We start from the raw sequence: 18710 nt of genomic DNA, 5'->3' as shown, positions 1-18710 counted from the left end.
CACATTGATATGCAAATTAGGCGTTAACTAGGCCTAATTAAAATGCGCTAATTTGCATGCAGTTACCAAGGCATTGCAGGTGAAAAGGATAAAACAAAAAACATATCACCTCACAACTTCCCCAGATAGTTACTTACGTCAAGTCAGTATTTTCCCCTGAAATGTTATGTTTAAATATGCAGATTAGCTTTAAATCTATAGATGAATTCAGACATGCAGTAAAACGAACACCATTTATATGTGTTTTTTGGAAGTACATGAAAAAACTATCCTTTTGCCTGTAATGTCCTTAAACAGTAACTTCATAATTTTGATTGTTGGCTGCTCATTTAATAACTATTCATTTGACTAGTTTGTTGTCTGCTCTTGTGCTTAGTGAATACTAAAGAAAACCATTGTCTCTGTGTTAGCTGATTATTTTGTAGAATTCTGTTGAGTATTAAACGATTGCGTGAGTGTGAGGGTATTAAAATAAATTGGTCAGTAAGTCAGAGATGTGCAACTATATTTAAGTTTTTGTTTTAAAACATTTTTTTATAAATGATTATGGGAAGTACCCTTTTTCTCACTTGAGCTCCCGCCCCCCAAAATGCCTGTGCACGTCCCTGGAACCGGATGACTTCGGGGCCCCGCATGTTGCCCCTTTCACACCAACGCGGTTCCAGGGCCGGTTCGGAGCTTGAGCCTGATAAGAACCGTTTTTTCCTGTTCACCCCGAAAACCGGTTCTTACCAAGCTCGGAAAAATTGACGGTCTAGAGCAGGGGTCGGCAACCCCTGGCACGCGTGCCAGCATTGGCACGCGTGCCATAACCAGTAACTGGCACCGTAACCAGTGGCACACTAGGAATAAGTGGAATAAGTGTGCAAAATATTTAAATTGTATTTTCGGATCCTGAACGAGACCGCCGCCAGAGCGCGTCTCCCCGTTACCTGCAGAAGGAAGCCATGCACGCAACGCAGCCCCGCTCTCTTTAACTCCAGGTGACTTTCTGCCGCTTTCCTCCGTGGTGCAGTGCTGATCGTTTCACCACGGAGGAAAGCACAAATTGCAGTACCCATAAGGAGCTGTACAAATGCAGCAGTTTTTGCGTGGCTGTGTCTTTAGTTGAAAGCCCAGTGGCGATCTGCTCATCTCTCATTGAAATAATATGCTACAAAGGGGCGGTCTGGAGGGCAAAAGCAACAAGCTTCAGGTTCAATAACCCACTTTAGCTTAAATGACTGGAGAGAGGCGAGCTCTTCTTGGGAGGCCATTGAATTTATTTAGCTGTTCTTCTGTTTCACAAAATACATCACAGACCTCTGTTTTTCTGCTGCCTTGTTTCACTTCCAGAAACATACACACGCTCGCTCACTGTCGCTCTACCATCCACACACACACATGCACACGCCACACCCCTCTCTCTCTCTCTTAAAGGGACAGCGATCTCATCTCACTCTGCCTGACCCTAATATCATAACATGTGTGTTCTGGAGAATCACAGAACGGACGATCGTCCTTATTATTATGCCGTTTAAACCAATTATTAAAATGTGTTTGTTAAATTCGGCATCATGTAAGTTGTGCTGACAGGTACACACACACACTGCTTCGTGCTTCCCCGCAGCGAGGCTCCCCCCGCCCTCCTGTTGATAGTTCACCAGCGTCAAGCTCCTCAACTCCCCCCCCCCCGTTGATAATTCTCGATCGTTGGCACGCTGATAACAATACAAATTTTTAATGGCACTTCATATCAAAAAGGTTGCCGACCCCTGGTCTAGAGGCAAGAACCGCATACGTCACACTTACGTCGGAGGGGGGCGAGATTAACCTGGGCTAACAGTTTATGGAGAGTACGGCAAATAAAAGTTGAAACAAGCAGTAGCGCTGAGCAAAGTGACTAGAACGCAACCACACACTTGTAAAAAAATTCTGTTTATTTGTACCTTACTTTGACCATCCGTTCGCTGTTGTGTCGCTGTGATGCCAAACAGCGTCAATTCATACTGACACACATTCACTTATGGGGAATTGGGGATATTTATCAGCTGCTTGTGTGACAGTCAGACAGTGAATACTTTACAGCGGCCGCTGCTGTGAGTTAACGGGAGAATAATCTCCAGTGGACGAGCAGCACTGCAGCGGTCGGTAAATGCCGCTGAAACACATTAATAAACAATGAAAAGTATAAGGTTGGAGAAGTAGTTATTTAATTTAATCTGGCTTCGTATGATTAAAAGTAACACGATCATGGACCCGACGCAGTCCCCCATTGTTGCTAGAACGGGAGCTGCGTTGGTGTGAAAGGGGCAACAGTCACAGACTATGGCTGTGACTTGTGTGTGACTGACCCGAGCTTGCGCCTCGTCGTTCTGATAGCTCCGCCCCTTCGCTCCAACCCCCCTCCCTCCCCCCACATCTACAGGTGAAAATTACTTTAGCGACACATTCATCGAGAAGTGTAGCAAAAGTCAAGGCCGCAGATTCGTCGATTTATACTGCCACAGAGCAGATTCGTGAAGTTGTAATGACTGATTACTGGGGATGTAACGATACCAAAAACTCACGGTACGATAATATCGCGATAAAAAGTCCACGGTACGATATTTATAGCGATATTGAAAAATAAAGAAGAAAAATAATTGTGAATCCTTTTTTTTTTTTACTTGAATTTTATTTCTTTATTGAATAATAAATCTGATTTGTACAGCATTTTAGTAGTATTTTCAAGTGTCAACAATATAATAATCAGACCCTGCAATAAAATAAATCAAGTTTCACTTTAGTTTTTCAAGTAACTCAACTCAAACTCACTAACTCACTCACTCAGCATCATCAGACAGGTTTTTAGGAATATGAGCATGCCCACATTTCCAGGTAGAAGCTGGGATGTTTGGGCATTTACAATATCCCCTGCTGTGGAAAAAACTCTCTTGCTTGGTACTGATGTTGCTGGGACAGAGAGATATGCTTTGTCCATGGGTGACAGCAGTGAGTAAAACTGTGCATTGTCTCTCCACCACTTCAAAAACAATACAGTTGTTGCCAAGAAGGTGAGGCTTATTGACAGGGCGAGATATACATATACTGTTGGTACTTGTCAATGTCTCTAGGTATGTAAATGTAGCCCGGTAAATACGATGTACTTTTGTGTTATCTGTTGTTTTATGTTCATGTTGTAACGTACTTGCTGCCATGTTGGACAGGTCTCTCTTGAAAAAGAGATCGATGATCTCAATGGGATAGTGTTGTCACGATACCAACATTTTGGTTTCGATACTGATACCAAATCAAGAATTGCGATTCCGATTCTTTTTCGATACTTTTCTTTTATTATTTTCATGATCAATAAAATTGTAGTTTATCTGTTAAGTGTTTTCTTACAACATGGTCTCTTCTTTATACTTGAGTTTATGTGATTTCTTTGATAGTTAACTTTATATTTTATTAACATGTAATAGTACAGTAATATAAATAATTATTGACAAAATGTACATTGCAGATTAGCAAGTTAGCTAAAAAGATAGCCATATTAGACAGTTATCATTGCCATTAATTGCCTCGTCAAACTACGAAAACGTTCGTTTGTCACAAAATAAATGACACTTGTTTGACTTAGATTTGAGGGCATGGGCTCGAGCATGATGTAATTATGTTATCTATCACATTCGCTAACCTGTCTGTCTTTAAATTCTTTAAACAGCTCTGGATGCCGGTCGGCGAGGTGCTTAGCCAAGCTTGATGTGTTGGCTCCCTTGGTTTGCAGGGATCTAAAACATTTCTTACAGACAGGCCTCGTGGTGTCCGTAGGCTTGCCCTCACTGTCAGAGATATAGCTCAAATACTTCCACATTTAGCTTCTGGCGTCTTTTTTGTCAACAAGCCGAGGCGCAGCCCCAGTTTCACTCCCACTTGCAGCTTCTCGTTTTCTCACATGCTCTGGCAGCTAGCGCGTGCATGAGAGAGGGGAGGCACTTAGAGCGTGCTTGAGAGGGGAGGGACTGCAGGCACGGCTGCAGTGCAGGGCAACCCTGTCTCCTAAAAATTACGTTCCCACAGAACTAAACGGCATTCTCAATTACGTTTAGCAAGAAACGTATTTTCTCCCACGTTACGTTTGTTATGAACGTATCTCAAACACGTTTATTTTCTACATATCTTCTAGAAACATATTTTCTCCCACGTTACGTTTGTTATGAACGTATCTCAAATACGTTTATTTTCTACATATCTTCTAGAAACATATTTTCTCCCACGTTACGTTTGTTATGAATGTATCTCAAATACGTTTATTTTCTACATATCTTCTAGAAACATATTTTCTTCCACGTTACGTTTGTTATGAACGTATCTTAAATACGTTTATTTTCTACATATCTTTGCCATTTATTGTCTTGCTTATAATAATGATAATAGTCATTTATAAATATCATTTTAGAGCACACATTTGAAATCGACGATCGGGCTCGATATATGGTTAAATAAAAATCAGTAGGCGAGGCTGTAATTTCGCCAGCTGTTACTCTCATGAGCAAGGCAGAACATAATAGTTTTAACATGCCAAAAAGCTGCTGTGTCGTTTATTGCACCTCAAACATTAAAACAAATCCAGAGTTACGTGTTTCTGTACTTCCTCTAAGAACAAAGGACAGTAAGAAGAGCTCTGTTGCTTCAGGCTTGATCGCCGTTCAAATTACAGCGTTGGTTTCCCCAAAAGTGGGCGGGGCTGTAAAGTGACGTAGATTTTACTCTCATCTATTATTCAAAACCATTCTATTTATTCTAACGTAAATTACATGCCAGTGTTTTATCTTTTTATTTAGCGATTTGTTTTTGCACTGGGAATGTTTTCATGTGGAACCGGAAGTACGTCACTTCACTTTGTCTTCTTCATCCCTTTTACGTTCCAGACAATGCATGGCTCAGCGTAACAGACTGAACAGCGACCCCAGGTGTGTCTACATTGGAATTACATCTTCATTACTGAAGGAAAAATACTTTACCTAGTGTTTGTTAACTGGGTTTTTAATGCAGTTGGCTTTTCTTAATGTTTACAATATTGCTATGAGTTATATCTGAAGCAAATTATGTTTCTGAAGATGTGTAGTCAATTCCACCCTTCAATGTAGCATAAATGTGAACTCTCATTACAGGAACAATATCGGAAACAGATGTAGGAAAGATCCTCAGCTCACTGATTGGATGTTTTAGCCGCAATGCACGTTGGGAGATGGTGTTTATGCGATGTGAAATCCGAAAACATTTTTAAAATAAAATAATACTTTATTCCGAGTGTTCTTGCTTTTCTCTTGGGAAGTCATCACATAACGGCATTGTAATACACGGTTCGGCTGCATTAAATATTACACATCTGCCGTAGTTCTTTATTTATAGAGCCCTGATGAGAAGACTTCTGGACAAACAGGAAGCACTGCCGCCGAAACTGAATACGTGACGTGGATCATAAATATATTAACAATTACACAATATCTTACATTTATTTTCACAAAATACGTCTCCTTGCAGTATCAATAGTAATTCAGCTGACTTTTATATTTGATCCAATTGGTAGATAGGTTATATTTACACCATAACGGTGCACAGCTGATAGAAAAGGACTTGTAGTTTTTAAAGATATTACTGATTTTCTTTGAATATAAGAATGTAAATACTGAGTTGAGAGAATAGTCAGGGGATTTGGGTGATGGGAGACACATCTATGGAATCACAATTTCAATAGCTTACCATTAAATGACGGATATACCTTTCTATCTGTGATGTTTTACAAATCAGATATTAATGTGTAGAAGTAAAACATGAGAAATAGTATAGCAATATCCTGTAAAATTATGTAAAAACATGAATAAAACTACACATCTTCAGATGTTATACATACATAAGTGTCCTACACTAATAATACAAAGTTATTATTAGTATGCTGTGTGTACCTTGTGTGCACCGCCTAGTGGTTAAAGCACGTTATTGAATTATTTTTGTTGAATAATGTTATTTGATGAAAAAAATATTAAGAGTACATACTTTCATTGGGGGAAAGTAGAAGGTCAATGATAGAAATATAGAATATAAAAAATCAAGAAGATACTGTAAGTGATCTCTACAATAAAACAGTTTAGTGCTGGATGTACAAAGATATTAATAGGAGGATGTACAAAACAGACAAACTAATTAACCTTTATTAAGGCATTAAAGAAAGCTTTAGGTTAAGGTCTTCTTTTAAATAGGGGGGGGGGGACACGTTTGATTCCTGTTTTGAATAGTGTGCCGTCGATGGGTTTCATTCCATTTCAAACTGCTGTTTGACGCTCGGTGTAAACTTCGCGCACTGCCACTCCAACATCCAATCACAGCGCTTGAAGACTAATTACGGGGTTTGTCAAGCAAAGCACATGGTGTAGTCCCAAACGATAGCTGAGGATTCTGGGTAGTGTAGTGTCTTCTGCCATCCTAAACTCCGAAAAAATATTTGTTTCTCCGAATCGAAGGGGGAAAATACAAAAGTATTGTACACAATTTAAACCAATCAATGTTGTGTAATTAACAAGGATAATCTGGTGTTTTTGAGTTGATGAGTAGTGCAGATATCACTGTAAAATCAATCGACAGTAAAGAGAATACTTACTTCCGGGTGTAAAATCCTCCGTTATCCAATGGGAATGGACGCTCACATTGCCTTTGAGACTGTGTTGAAATTACACCCTCGCCTACTGATTTTAATTTAACCATATATCGAGCCCGATCGTCGATTTCAAATGTGTGCTCTAAAATGATATTTATAAATGACTATTATCATTATTATAAGCAAGACAATAAATGGCAAAGATATGTAGAAAATAACCAAATTAATAATAATTTGAGATACGTTCATAACAAACGTAACGTGGGAGAAAATATGTTTCTAGAAGATATGTAGAAAATAAACGTATTTGAGATACGTTCATAACAAACGTAACGTGGGAGAAAATACGTTTCCAGCTAAACGTAATTGAGAATGCAGTTTAGTTCTGTGGGAACGTAATTTTTAGGAGACAGGGTTGTGCAGGGAGTGGAAGCAGAGCGCACACGGCTCTTATTAAAACAGTGCTTTCTCACCGGAGTACTTTTCCCCGTCATTCTTAAAGCACCGATACTAATGAAACGGAGGAATCGTAACGTTTTTAACGGCAGGGTATCGCGGTACCTTTAAAGTATCGGTACACCGTGTGTGAAGTCAACTTGGAGAATCCACAGGAGAGCAAAGGGTTAAAAAGTCGGGCTGATTGACAGAGTGGCAGCTGTCTGAAATCAGTCCCTAATTGCTAATCAGCGTCGCTGCAGCTTTAAAAGCACCACACCTGAAAGGAGGGCGGTAATTCAAAGCTGGAGAGGGACAAACTAAAAAGCGTGCGTCCAGCAGCAGCAACAAACCAGCAGAAGAAAACTACAAAGAAGCAGCACTGGTGCAGCCATAAAAAGCTGGAGAGGCGGCCGGTGAGAAACGAACTGTGTGGAACTAATGTGATTTGTTTATTGAGAGATGTGGTTTGATAGAAATGGTTTGAATGCTGCTAAAAATTCAGTCTATTATATTTGCATTTTTAATGACTGCATAAGTTAAAAACTGTTTAAAAACATAATTCGTAAAAATACACTAAAAGGAAAAACAATATTCACAAGTGTTAAAAAATATATGTAAAGCATGTATTTTTGCATTTATTATTTCATGTGCATTGTATTTACAGTAATTATTTTTATTTTTCATTTAAGGTTTTTCACCTTACAACCTTACGCTGTACTGCAAACAACAAAAACTAAAGTAAAGAAGAACTCAAAAGAAAACAAAGTTGTGGTCATTGTATGAGTGAAACCCAGTGAAAACCTCCTATATGGACTGTACCATCCCTTTCAAGCGGGGAAACTGCAAAAATACCCAAGGGCTTGACAGTGAAAAACCGGGGCTGTAAGCTGGAACAGTGAAAACAGTGACCTGGAAAAAGATAAAAAACCACCCTGCAAACAGTCAGTGGACCCAAATCCAACATGGCTGATCAAACAGTCAGGAAAACAGTTGAGCAGCTCAAAAATGAGCGGACTGCTGCAAAACGATCCTTCACACGACTAGCTAACAGTATCATCAGAACTCACGACGGCATGTCAGAAGACCAGCTCCAATATAGCTTCAATAAACTCTCCATGGGAGCCGACAAAGTCATGGAAACCAATGACGAAGTCATGGCAGAGGTCATTGCAGTGAAGGAGGCAGAGCTGAAAGAGGAGGAGTCAGTCGAACTAACCGAACAGCAAGAAGCCGACATAGCAAGGACCACAAATGAATGTGAATTAAAGCTGAAGGAGGTTGGAGAGCTACTTAGAGACATGCTTTGGCAAAAGTTTGGAGATGAACTGTGCACAGCTGTAGAACTAGCAGAAGCTGAGTGTGAGCGTGTCGCTCGAGTACGTCCTGATGGCAACCATGAGGCCTACGAATTCATGCTCAGCCATCTGAAGTCACTGGTGGGGACCGCAAAGGAAGCTCATTGCAAGTGGCAGCAGTGGGTTCCAGTGGAAGACCAGAAGGAGTTCCGCAATCGGTTGAAAGAGATCGAACGGGAAGCAACCAGTCTGGTTTCCAGAAAGGCTGAGTTCATCATGGCGAGACGACAGGAAGACACAAGGTCAGGATCAACAAATACTGCCAGTCATCCCATCTTTACCCCAACCATTAGGCTGAAACCCACAGCTCTCCCCAGATTCTCTGGCTACAAGCGTGATTTTCACAGGTGGAGAAGAGACTGGGAGTCGCTCCAAAAACAGGGAGAACCAACCGGCTCCAAAGAAGTGAAAAAGATACAGTTGCTAGACAGTCTCGATGACAGGATCAAGAAAGACTTTCACCTCACTACTTATAACACCGCAGATGACATTCTCCGTGTCTTGGAGAACCGCTATGGCAATCGAACGGCTATTGCCATTGAAATAGTGGAAGACCTTCAGAAGATGTCTTCTGTCAGAAGTAGCCAACCAAGGAAAATTGTCGAGTTGATTCAAGCCGTGGAGAAAGCACTCTGGGACCTGAGTGACCTCGGAGACACAGGCGCCATAAAGAATCCTCTCGTAACAAAATCGATAGAGAGTAAACTCCCTGAGTCCCTTAAGAAGGAGTGGCTTGTTTATGTAGCCGATCCAAAAAATGGTGTGACACCAGAGAAAAGGTTTGATTATCTCTTGGCGTTTCTCAAGCAGCAAGAGACTATCTACGAGGAGCTCGAGCAGCTACGAGATGAGGAGCCAAGTAAACCAAGTAAGCCGAGTTGGAAAGACACCAGAATTGAGCAGAAAAGTGCCAGAACCAAGTCTACAAAGTCAGCTGATGACCAAGGCTGTGTAGTCTGCGGCGATGTCAAACACAAGAGGAAGCTCTACTTCTGCAAGCAGTTCAGGGCTCTGAGGGCAGCAGAAAGGAAGGCTTCAGTAAAGAAGTTGGGTGCGTGTACAAGATGCCTTGAGGTTCACGACGACCAGTCATCCTGCAAACCTGGCTTTCTATGCAGAAACGAGGACTGCAGAGATGGAGAGGCTGAGCATCACTACTACCTCTGTCCCAAATCGGTGTCAAAGAGGTCTGGTGACAAATCTGAGAAGGACAAAGGCAAAAAGAAGTACACAGAGGGTCAAGAAGATTTCATCAAAAATCTCCCACCAGACCTAGCAAAGCAGTGTAGGGAGGCTTTCTCAAATGTTGCCTCCAGAGTCTTCAAAACTTCAAATGACCAACAAAGTCTACTTGAAAAGAGTGGAATGCAAGAGCTTCCAGTGATCATGATGCTACTCGTCGTCACAGCTAACGCCGGACAGAAAGTCGGAACACTCATCGACTTAGCATCTGACACAAATTACATCACTCACAGAGCGGCCAGCCGCCTGGATCTCAAGAGTGAAGATATCATGCTCGTTGTACACGGAGTTGGCGGAATGAAGGTTCAAGTAAAGACAAAGCGCTATCTCCTCAAAATCCGTGTATCCACCCCCAAGGGCACACTGAGAGCACATCAATTGGTTTGCTATGGGCTTGACAACATTGCAGATGTCCACAAAAGTGTGACACCTGAGCAACTGCAGCCATTCTTCCCAGACGTACCTCTTGATGAGCTTGTGAGGCCCAAAGAAGTCGAGCTTCTCATTAGCCACAGAGAAGGCCAGCTAGCTCCTCAGAGGATCAGAGTCGTGGGAGACCTCGTACTGTGGGACGGACCACTCGGGAGAACAGTTGGAGGAACCCACCCCAGACTGTTTGAGGAGGTTGAAGTGTCAGCCCACATGTCAAAGACGCACTTTGCAAGATCAATGAGAGCAGCAGCTGTGAAATATGAAGAGCTCACTAACCCCATTCCAGAACAAAACCCCTCAAGCAAAGAAGCAGCTGAAATACAGGGATCAACTGTTTCGACCAGCAAAGAGAGTTTCCTGAAATGGTGGCAATGGGACAGCATTGGCGCAGCATGCGAGCCCAGATGTGGAGGCTGCCGGTGCGGAAACTGCCAGCCCGGTGGTAAAGAAATGACCCTTGCCGAGGAAAGGGAGCTTGAGGTGGTAAAGGATGGACTCACCTATGTCATGAGCGATGATCACAGCAGAGAACCACATTGGCATGCAAAGTATCCCTGGCTAGAGGATCCAGCCTCACTGCCGAACAACAGAGGTGCAGTTGAAGCAACATTCCTAAGAACAGAGAAGCAGCTAGCCAAAGCACCAGAGTGGAAGTCTGCCTACAAAGCTCAAGTGCATGACATGGTCGACAGAGGAGCTGCAATCAAGTTGACTAAAGAGCAGATCATGACCTGGAAAGGACCAGTATGGTTCGTGAGTCACCTTATTGCACCAAACCCACACTCTACAACAACCCCAGTAAGACTCGTCTGGAACAGCAGTCAAAAGTTCAGAGGCACCAGCATGAACGACTTGCTGATGAAAGGGCCAGACGTCCTTAACCAGATACGTGCTGTCCTCCTGAGGTTCAGAGGGGGAACCAATGCTGCCTTAGGGGACATCAGGAAAATGTACAATTCTGTATGGTTGGAAGATAGAGAGATGCACCTCCACAGGTTCCTCTGGCGGGATTCTGAGGACAAAGAGTTGGAGGAGTACGCAATCACCAGAGTCAATATTGGTGACAAGCCTGCAGGATGCATAGCACAGCTCGCAATGCGAGAAACAGCCAACCTACCTCCTTTCGCCCACCTTGAAGAGGAGCGAGAGGTACTACAAAATGATAGCTACGTTGACGACATCCTCACGTCTCACAACGACTTCGAGAAGTTGAAAACCATCACAGCAAACGTGGAGCAAATCCTGAAAGCTGGAGGTTTCCTGTTGAAGCCTTGGGTCTTCTCAGGCCAAAGTGGGAGGAAGGGGAACGACAACAAACCAATGAAGACCAAAGTTAAGAACATGGTCCTCCCGAATCAAATGAGGGATGAAGATAACAAAGCGCTTGGTCTAGGCTACCTTGTGGAAGAAGACAAGATCCATGTCATGGCATCCATTAACTTCTCAAAGAGAAAGAAGAAGATGCGACTTGGCCAAGACCTTCTACTAGACCAAGTAAGAGCGCAAACCCCAAACCCTTTGACAAGAAGGAACCTCCTGAGTCAAGTCTCAGGGTTATATGATCCAGTTGGTCTGGTAACTCCTGCCAAGCAGAAGGGTGCCATCCTTGTGCGGAGAGCATTCCAGGAGGCAAAGAGCGACAACTGCCCTGTCAAAGACACCTGGGATACAGCATTGTCAGACAGCCTCAGAGAAGATGCAATCCGACTCTTCGAAGAGTATGTGCAACTCGGGCAGGTTACATTCACCAGGGCCATAACGCCTCCAAGCTTCATTGGAAAACCTTGGGCAATAACATTCTCCGATGGAAGCGAGCATGCCTACGGCGCTGTGATGTACCTCCGGTGGAACACCGACCAAGGCCCATTCGTCACTCTGGTGGAGTCCAAGGCGAAACTAACTCCTTTAGACCAAAAAGGTGATGCTGTCAAGGCAGAGATGTGCGGAGCAGTGTTTGCCTCACGTCTCAAAAAGTACTTCGAGCAGCACAGCAAGATCCAAGTTGGAAAGTGGTTCCATGTGATTGATAGCCAAACAGTCCTCGGTGCAATCCAGAGAGTGAGCTATGGTTATCAGACCTTCTTCGCAAACAGAATCGGAGAGATCCAGAACACAACAGCGATCCAAGACTGGTGGTGGGTTCCTGGTCCTCTCAATATTGCTGACATCATAACCAGAGGGGCCAGTCCTCAAGACCTGGATGAAACTTCAGAATGGCAGAACGGACCAACGTTCTTGAAGTTACCAGTGGATGAATGGCCAATGAAATCTGCCAAAGATTTGGTGACAGCTGCCAGAGACAGTGTCAACAGATTGCAAAAGAAAACGTTTGTTGCAGCACTAACCAGAGCCAAGGCCAAGGCACAAGTGCCATCAGATCCAAAGGATGCCAACACACAAAACCCATTAGAACTAAAGCTAGATCAGGAACAAACCCAAACACACCCAAAAAGGCCACCAGCAGGATCAGCTGTCCTAAACCTTGTGAACGTCAAGCGGTTCAGCAATCTAAGTCGACTCGTCAAGACAGTTGCTTGGATTTGGAGAGCAGCAAAGAAGTTCATTAGAGGGAAACGCCAAACTGCAAACAGTCCAAAGTGGGAGGCAGTGTCGTCTTCACAAGTCATCTCAGTGAAAGAGAGAGAAGACGCCCTAAGAGACATCTTTCTTGCGGTTCAACAAGGTGCATCCTTCCCAAGTACAACCACAGACAGGCTGGTGGTGTACAGAGACCAAGAGACTGGCTTGTTGGTCTGTGGGGGTCGCGTGCAGATCTTCAATGAAGATAAAGTTGCTGTCCCTATCTTGTCGTATGAAGCCTGGGTATCAACGCTGTTAGCACGAGAAGCCCACGAGGAGAACCACGATGGAGTGGCCGGAACCTTGCTCAAGATGAGGAGGAGAGCATGGGTCGTTAAGGGTCGGAGGATTGCTCAGAAAGTGGTCGAAAACTGCATGCTCTGCAGAAAAACGAAAGCAAAAAGATGCCAGCAAATAATGGGTGATCTACCTCCAGAGAGGACAGAACCAGCTGCCCCTTTTGAATACACAACAGTAGACCTCTTCGGACCTTACCAAGTCAAGGATGATGTCAAGAAAAGAGTGTCACTGAAGGTTTGGGGAGTTGTGTTTTGTTGCATGGCTTCCAGAGCTATTCACACAGAGCTGGTGAACTCTCAATCCACTGAAAGTTTCCTGTTCGCCTACCAGAGGTTCACAGCACTACGAGGTCATCCAAAAAAGATCTGGTCAGATCCAGGTACTAACTTTGTAGGGGCTAAGCCAGTCCTAGAAGAACAGTACAGATTCCTTGCCAATCTTGACAAAGCTACACTAGAAGAGAGAGCTGCCAAGAATGGCACAGAATGGACATGGAAAATTCATCCAGCCGATTCTCCACACCGGAACGGTGCTGCAGAAGCTGCTGTGCGCATCATCAAGAGAGCACTGCAGAGTCTGGGAGGAGAGTCGGGGTCAAGTTGGAGTGAATTCCAAACAACTCTCTACATGGCAGCCAATCTTACGAATGGAAGACCAATTGACGCCAGAACACAGAGCCGAGAAGACAGCGTTCAGTTCATCACTCCTAACTGTCTCCTGCTCGGACGAGCATCGCAGAGTGGAGATGTCAGAACATTTGACTTCAGTGACTATCCCTACAAAAGGCTTAAAGAAATGCAAGCGCAAGTGAACAAGTTCTGGAGGCACTGGAGTCAACTCGCTGGCCCTAACCTATTCGTAAGGAACAAGTGGCATACAGCCAAGAGAAATGTCGCAGTCGGAGACATCGTCTGGATTGCAGACCAAAACGCCCTGAGGGGTCAGTTCAGGATTGCAAGAGTGGTCAGTGTCAACTCGGACAGCAAAGGAATTGTGAGGGATGTCAACGTCAGAACCTTCCCAAGCTACCCTGTTCCTGTCACAAGGCCTACCACAGCAAAAGCAAATCACCAAACATCGAAAAAACTCAAAGAAGAGATCCCAGCGACAGTTCTTCACAGAGACGTCAGGCGACTGGTCGTCTTGCTTCCCACTGAAGAGCAGAACAAAGCGTCTGACCCAAGTTTACCTTTGTAACATGCGACCTCCCAGGTGTCTCCACTGGAAAGTCGAGTGGGAGGTGTGAAGTCAACTTGGAGAATCCACAGGAGAGCAAAGGGTTAAAAAGTCGGGCTGATTGACAGAGTGGCAGCTGTCTGAAATCAGTCCCTAATTGCTAATCAGCGTCGCTGCAGCTTTAAAAGCACCACACCTGAAAGGAGGGCGGTAATTCAAAGCTGGAGAGGGACAAACTAAAAAGCGTGCGTCCAGCAGCAGCAACAAACCAGCAGAAGAAAACTACAAAGAAGCAGCACTGGTGCAGCCATAAAAAGCTGGAGAGGCGGCCGGTGAGAAACGAACTGTGTGGAACTAATGTGATTTGTTTATTGAGAGATGTGGTTTGATAGAAACGGTTTGAATGCTGCTAAAAATTCAGTCTATATTTGCATTTTTAATGAGACTGCATAAGTTAAAAACTGTTTAAAAACATAATTCGTAAAAATACACTAAAAGGAAAAACAATATTCACAAGTGTTAAAAAATATATGTAAAGCATGTATTTTTGCATTTATTATTTCATGTGCATTGTATTTACAGTAATTATTTTTATTTTTCATTTAAGGTTTTTCACCTTACAACCTTACGCTGTACTGCAAACAACAAAAACTAAAGTAAAGAAGAACTCAAAAGAAAACAAAGTTGTGGTCATTGTATGAGTGAAACCCAGTGAAAACCTCCTATATGGACTGTACCATCCCTTTCAAGCGGGGAAACTGCAAAAATACCCAAGGGCTTGACACCGTGCAACACTACAATGGGACCACCTGGTTAAATAAAGGTTTAAAAAAATATATTATAATTTTTTTTTTTAAATCGCGGTAGATTTTGTCAGTCTCACCATGGTGTTGAGACATTTATTTACCGTGATATTCGATATATCGTTACATCCCTACTGATTACTGATTGTAATAACCAAGTTGCAGTTGTAATGGAAAATATATTTAAAAAATCTATATTTTTCTGCAAGTGAACATTTCATGACTAAATTCATTTTTTTTCTACAAGCTACAAAACCTTTTCTTCTGTGACTTCAAATTTGGTTCACGTGGATATTTTATACAAGTGTAAATGTATGCACACAAGCTCAGATTTATTTTCTGCAAGTGCTCACATCAGGTTTTACAAGCTCTCGCATTTTGCACCATATCTACCTTCATACGTAGCCCCCGCCGGCCGGGACTATGGGGCTTAACAGGTTAAAAGTGTACATAAACATAGTAATTGAGTAAATGTACCTGGTTACATTCTACCCCTGGTAAAGAGGACACTGACAGTACTAGGGATTGAAAGTACTTCATGAGATGTAAGAATTATAGCCCATAACAAGGTTGTATAGCTTACACATTCCTCTCTACATTAAGTTGAACGTTTTCTATATTCTCTGTTTGTAATGAGAATTCTCAACATGTATTTGCTTTGAAAGTACAAGCATCCCTGTTCTTGAAAGGGCCAGCTGTCTAACCTAATCGCACAGATGGGACCGAAAAGTTTACAAGGTTTACATGTATTGAGGGATTACTTTGTGGAGGAAACTTTTTTTTAGCTGAGTGATTGGTGAGAAGCAGAGTGTAACAGATCATAAGAGGATAAAACAGAGTTTCTCCATATTTAAAAGACAGATGAATGGCAGAAAAAAGGTTTCTTCTGAAGGGAAAAAAGATAATCTTACCTGCATTTACTCACAGTAAACATAATGCCCTCTCTACTTATATTTTCAGCACATCATAAATTAAGACTAGATCAAGCGACTCTTCAGTGCAAAAATCCAAATGTGTGTTGGACAGAATGGTGAGCAAACAATAAATCCGCAAATTCTAAACCAGCCGATGAATGTCCTGGCCAATGGACAAACGGACTATCAAATATCATACAGTATAAAATACTTTGCTCTAGCACAAACAAGAACCATGAACACAGAAGAACAAAAGCAACAGGGGCATAACAACAAGACTACACATCTAGTGATGATGATAAGAGAAGAATGAAGCGATGAAAGCCAGTGTTAGCAAAAGAAACAAAGATAAAGGGTGAAAAGGAATGAGAGAAATACATGGAAACACCCCAACTACTAAAGCCAAATGATTTTGGACCCCTGCTGAATAACATTCTCACCAGTAGGGCTTTCTAGTCCCCCGGCTGCAGTGTCTCCTCCTCCCCCGGGAGGGGCAGTAGCAGTGGTAGTACTGTTTGCAGTACCAGTGTACTTCTTCCGGCCGCTGTACTCAGTGCTGCTCTCGTCATCCAGGACTGTGGTGGCTCCTGACTGGATTCCTGAGTCTGAAGCGTAGTAGGTCTGCTGCCATTCTGCCACCTTCACCACACTGTCCGCCTCCGTCACTGCAGGGAACAACACGTGACTCTCATCAGTACTAATAAAACTACTACTCTATACTACTGCTGCTATAGCTAACCTGCTAATGGGACGGAATAGCTCAATCTGTAGGGACTTGGCTCTGGAACCAAAGGGTCGGCAAACGACCAAAATATAGAGTGTGGACTGGTAGCTGAAGAGGTGCCAGTCCTTGCCGAGGTGTCCTTAAGCAAGGCAGCAAACCCTCACCGCTCTATGACGCCAACCATTGGCAGCCTCTCCACTCTGACTATAAGAATATAAGAAGCTTTTTCTACAACCAGTGAGGTAAAGGCGCATCTTTATATGATCATTATAGTTATAAAAAAACAGGAGAATAAAGTAAACAGGTATAAAATACTATATGACAGTAAAAAAAAGTTGTTATTAATAAACAAGAATACAGTTTAAAAGGGGAGTGACTTGTAAAATATCCATAAAGAAAAAGTCAATCTGTTCAGTTCTGTTTCATATGGGTGTTGAGATGTTTCCATAGATCTCTTCATGTTGCTCTCAAAGTGCACCAGATTGATGCTTTTAACTTCCAACTTCCCCCGGACCCCCCTAGAGGAGGTTAGGTCCCCCCCCTACTTAAATCATGTCCACATGGATAGGAAACTAAATACATTTGCACACATCTTGTGTCCATATCTTTCTGTTGTGGTGGTCATGCCACAACCGTGCACGTGCATGCATACGTTAGTCATGGTAAAATATCTGGATTAAGAGGTTGCTTTTTCTTTGCACAGCATGAAAGAAAGGTGAAATGAATGGGCTGTGATTTTAGTATTTTTAAGCAGAGGTCAATAATTTGTACGGCCCTCGGAGGATGTTGTAAAAATTGAAATGGCCCTTGAGAGGAAAAAGGTTCCCCACCCCTGGGTTAAAGCAACTACTTCAAGCTCATGCAGGTGTATGTTGTTAATCTAATTACCACAGTAAACTGTGTGTAAAGCTGTTTTCAATGCATTGAATGTCTCCTGGGTTAAAAACCCATTGTAGTCAACTACAATGGGTTGGTTAATAAGTATAACACTACCAATTACTCTGCATTGGTTGATTAGGATTTGTGTTCGGCATTGAATCACAGTAATGTGCACAATATGAACTGTTCTTAAATACAGTCTTGATCCTGTTATCATCTGAAAGTAATCAAACCGATTCATATTAAAGAGTCAGAAGTAATCTGTTTTTGCTTTTGATAGGAAATATTATTATAATATTATTCTGGTTAAACTTTTAAATATAATGGAGCCATAGCCACAAGGCTGAACACATCCTGGGCACACATCCTGAGCACTTACTGTAACTGCATTGTTTCTATTTACAGAAACATATCATCAGAGCAGTTAAATACCAGATATGTTAAATATTACAAACATCACAAGAACTATCAATGATAATGCAATGCAATGTGTCTAAAAGAACCTAATTAAATGTACTGATAATGTCATGATGGTTTCTACTCTCCAAACTCTCATTATTTGAGGAAGGTGCTGTAGTAACAGCTCCAGCCAGACCAAAGATGGGAAGGTAACAATTAAAATCAATAACCCTAACCCATTCATAATTAGCTCACCGAACACAGTTTGCCTTATGAGAGTATTAGATGATATACATTGGTGACTATTTGTATGTGCCTCAGATGTATACAGCACACATCTATAAAATAGAAAATATCTGGCTGCAGTGGTGACAGAGCACTTACTTTGCATGGACATCATCTCCACCCAATGGTACCTTCACTGACCTCTGACCTGCAGAGAAAGAGAGGAAATATTATGTCTGCAAACAGGATTGACCACAGACTCAAACTAATCCTTCTCTGGAGGATTAACGCTTTAATCACAATATTCTGCAAATCATGTTAAAGGAGACATGTCATGCTTTTCCGGTTATTACCCGTCCCCTTGTGTGTTATGAAGGTTTTTATGCATGTAAACGGTGTGCAGAGTCAAAACCCTCAAAGTACACCCTGTAGGGAGTAAAACTCTAACACAGAAAATACCTCCCCAAAACGCCTCGTTGGAGATACGTCATTGTCCATTTGATTCTTCCGGGACGGCATGATGTCAAGCCGTACCCGGAACGAAATGGACCAATCCGTGGAGCCGTTACGTTACGTCCGCGGAGCCGTTACGTTAAGCCCCCGCTGATTGGTCCAAATTGACCA

General features: G+C 42.6%; 2 protein-coding genes across 4 annotated transcripts in view; one reads left to right on the top strand and one right to left on the bottom strand.

Annotated features, from left to right (window-relative positions):
- The window catches only part of LOC117473806 (junction plakoglobin-like), a gene marked incomplete at its 5' end in the record, with an annotated part of 174595 nt that extends 156301 nt beyond the window's left edge, over positions 1-18294 (bottom strand). The window contains 2 exon segments of the mRNA XM_034119701.1: positions 16300-16524; positions 18246-18294. Coding sequence (XP_033975592.1) covers positions 16300-16524; positions 18246-18261 — 241 coding nt within the window.
- On the top strand, positions 7211-14921 carry LOC117473794. Of its 3 annotated transcripts, none has more exons than XM_034119675.1 (2): positions 7211-7470; positions 7747-14921. In XM_034119675.1, exon 2 carries the CDS (start codon positions 8020-8022, stop codon positions 14161-14163), a length of 6144 nt encoding a protein of 2047 aa, XP_033975566.1. In that variant the 5' UTR covers positions 7211-7470; positions 7747-8019; the 3' UTR covers positions 14164-14921. The 3 variants fall into 3 exon arrangements, 2 of the variants coding, with proteins under 2 accessions (XP_033975566.1, XP_033975580.1); XR_004555060.1 differs by lacking the exon at positions 7211-7470 and having other exon boundaries at positions 7637-14474; positions 14750-14921; XM_034119689.1 differs by lacking the exon at positions 7211-7470 and having other exon boundaries at positions 7637-11551; positions 12386-14921.
- Positions 18295-18710: the final 416 nt, after the last annotated feature.

This window comes from Trematomus bernacchii, unplaced genomic scaffold (genome assembly GCF_902827165.1).
Source record: "Trematomus bernacchii unplaced genomic scaffold, fTreBer1.1, whole genome shotgun sequence".
Classification (NCBI taxonomy): domain Eukaryota; kingdom Metazoa; phylum Chordata; class Actinopteri; order Perciformes; family Nototheniidae; genus Trematomus; species Trematomus bernacchii.
This window is presented reverse-complemented; position numbering and strand designations above follow the sequence as displayed.

What these genes read in the sequence shown, in the direction of transcription:
- LOC117473794 (XM_034119675.1), top strand. Translation starts at nt 8,020, where the DNA reads ATGGCTGATCAAACAGTCAGGAAAACAGTTGAGCAGCTCAAAAATGAG.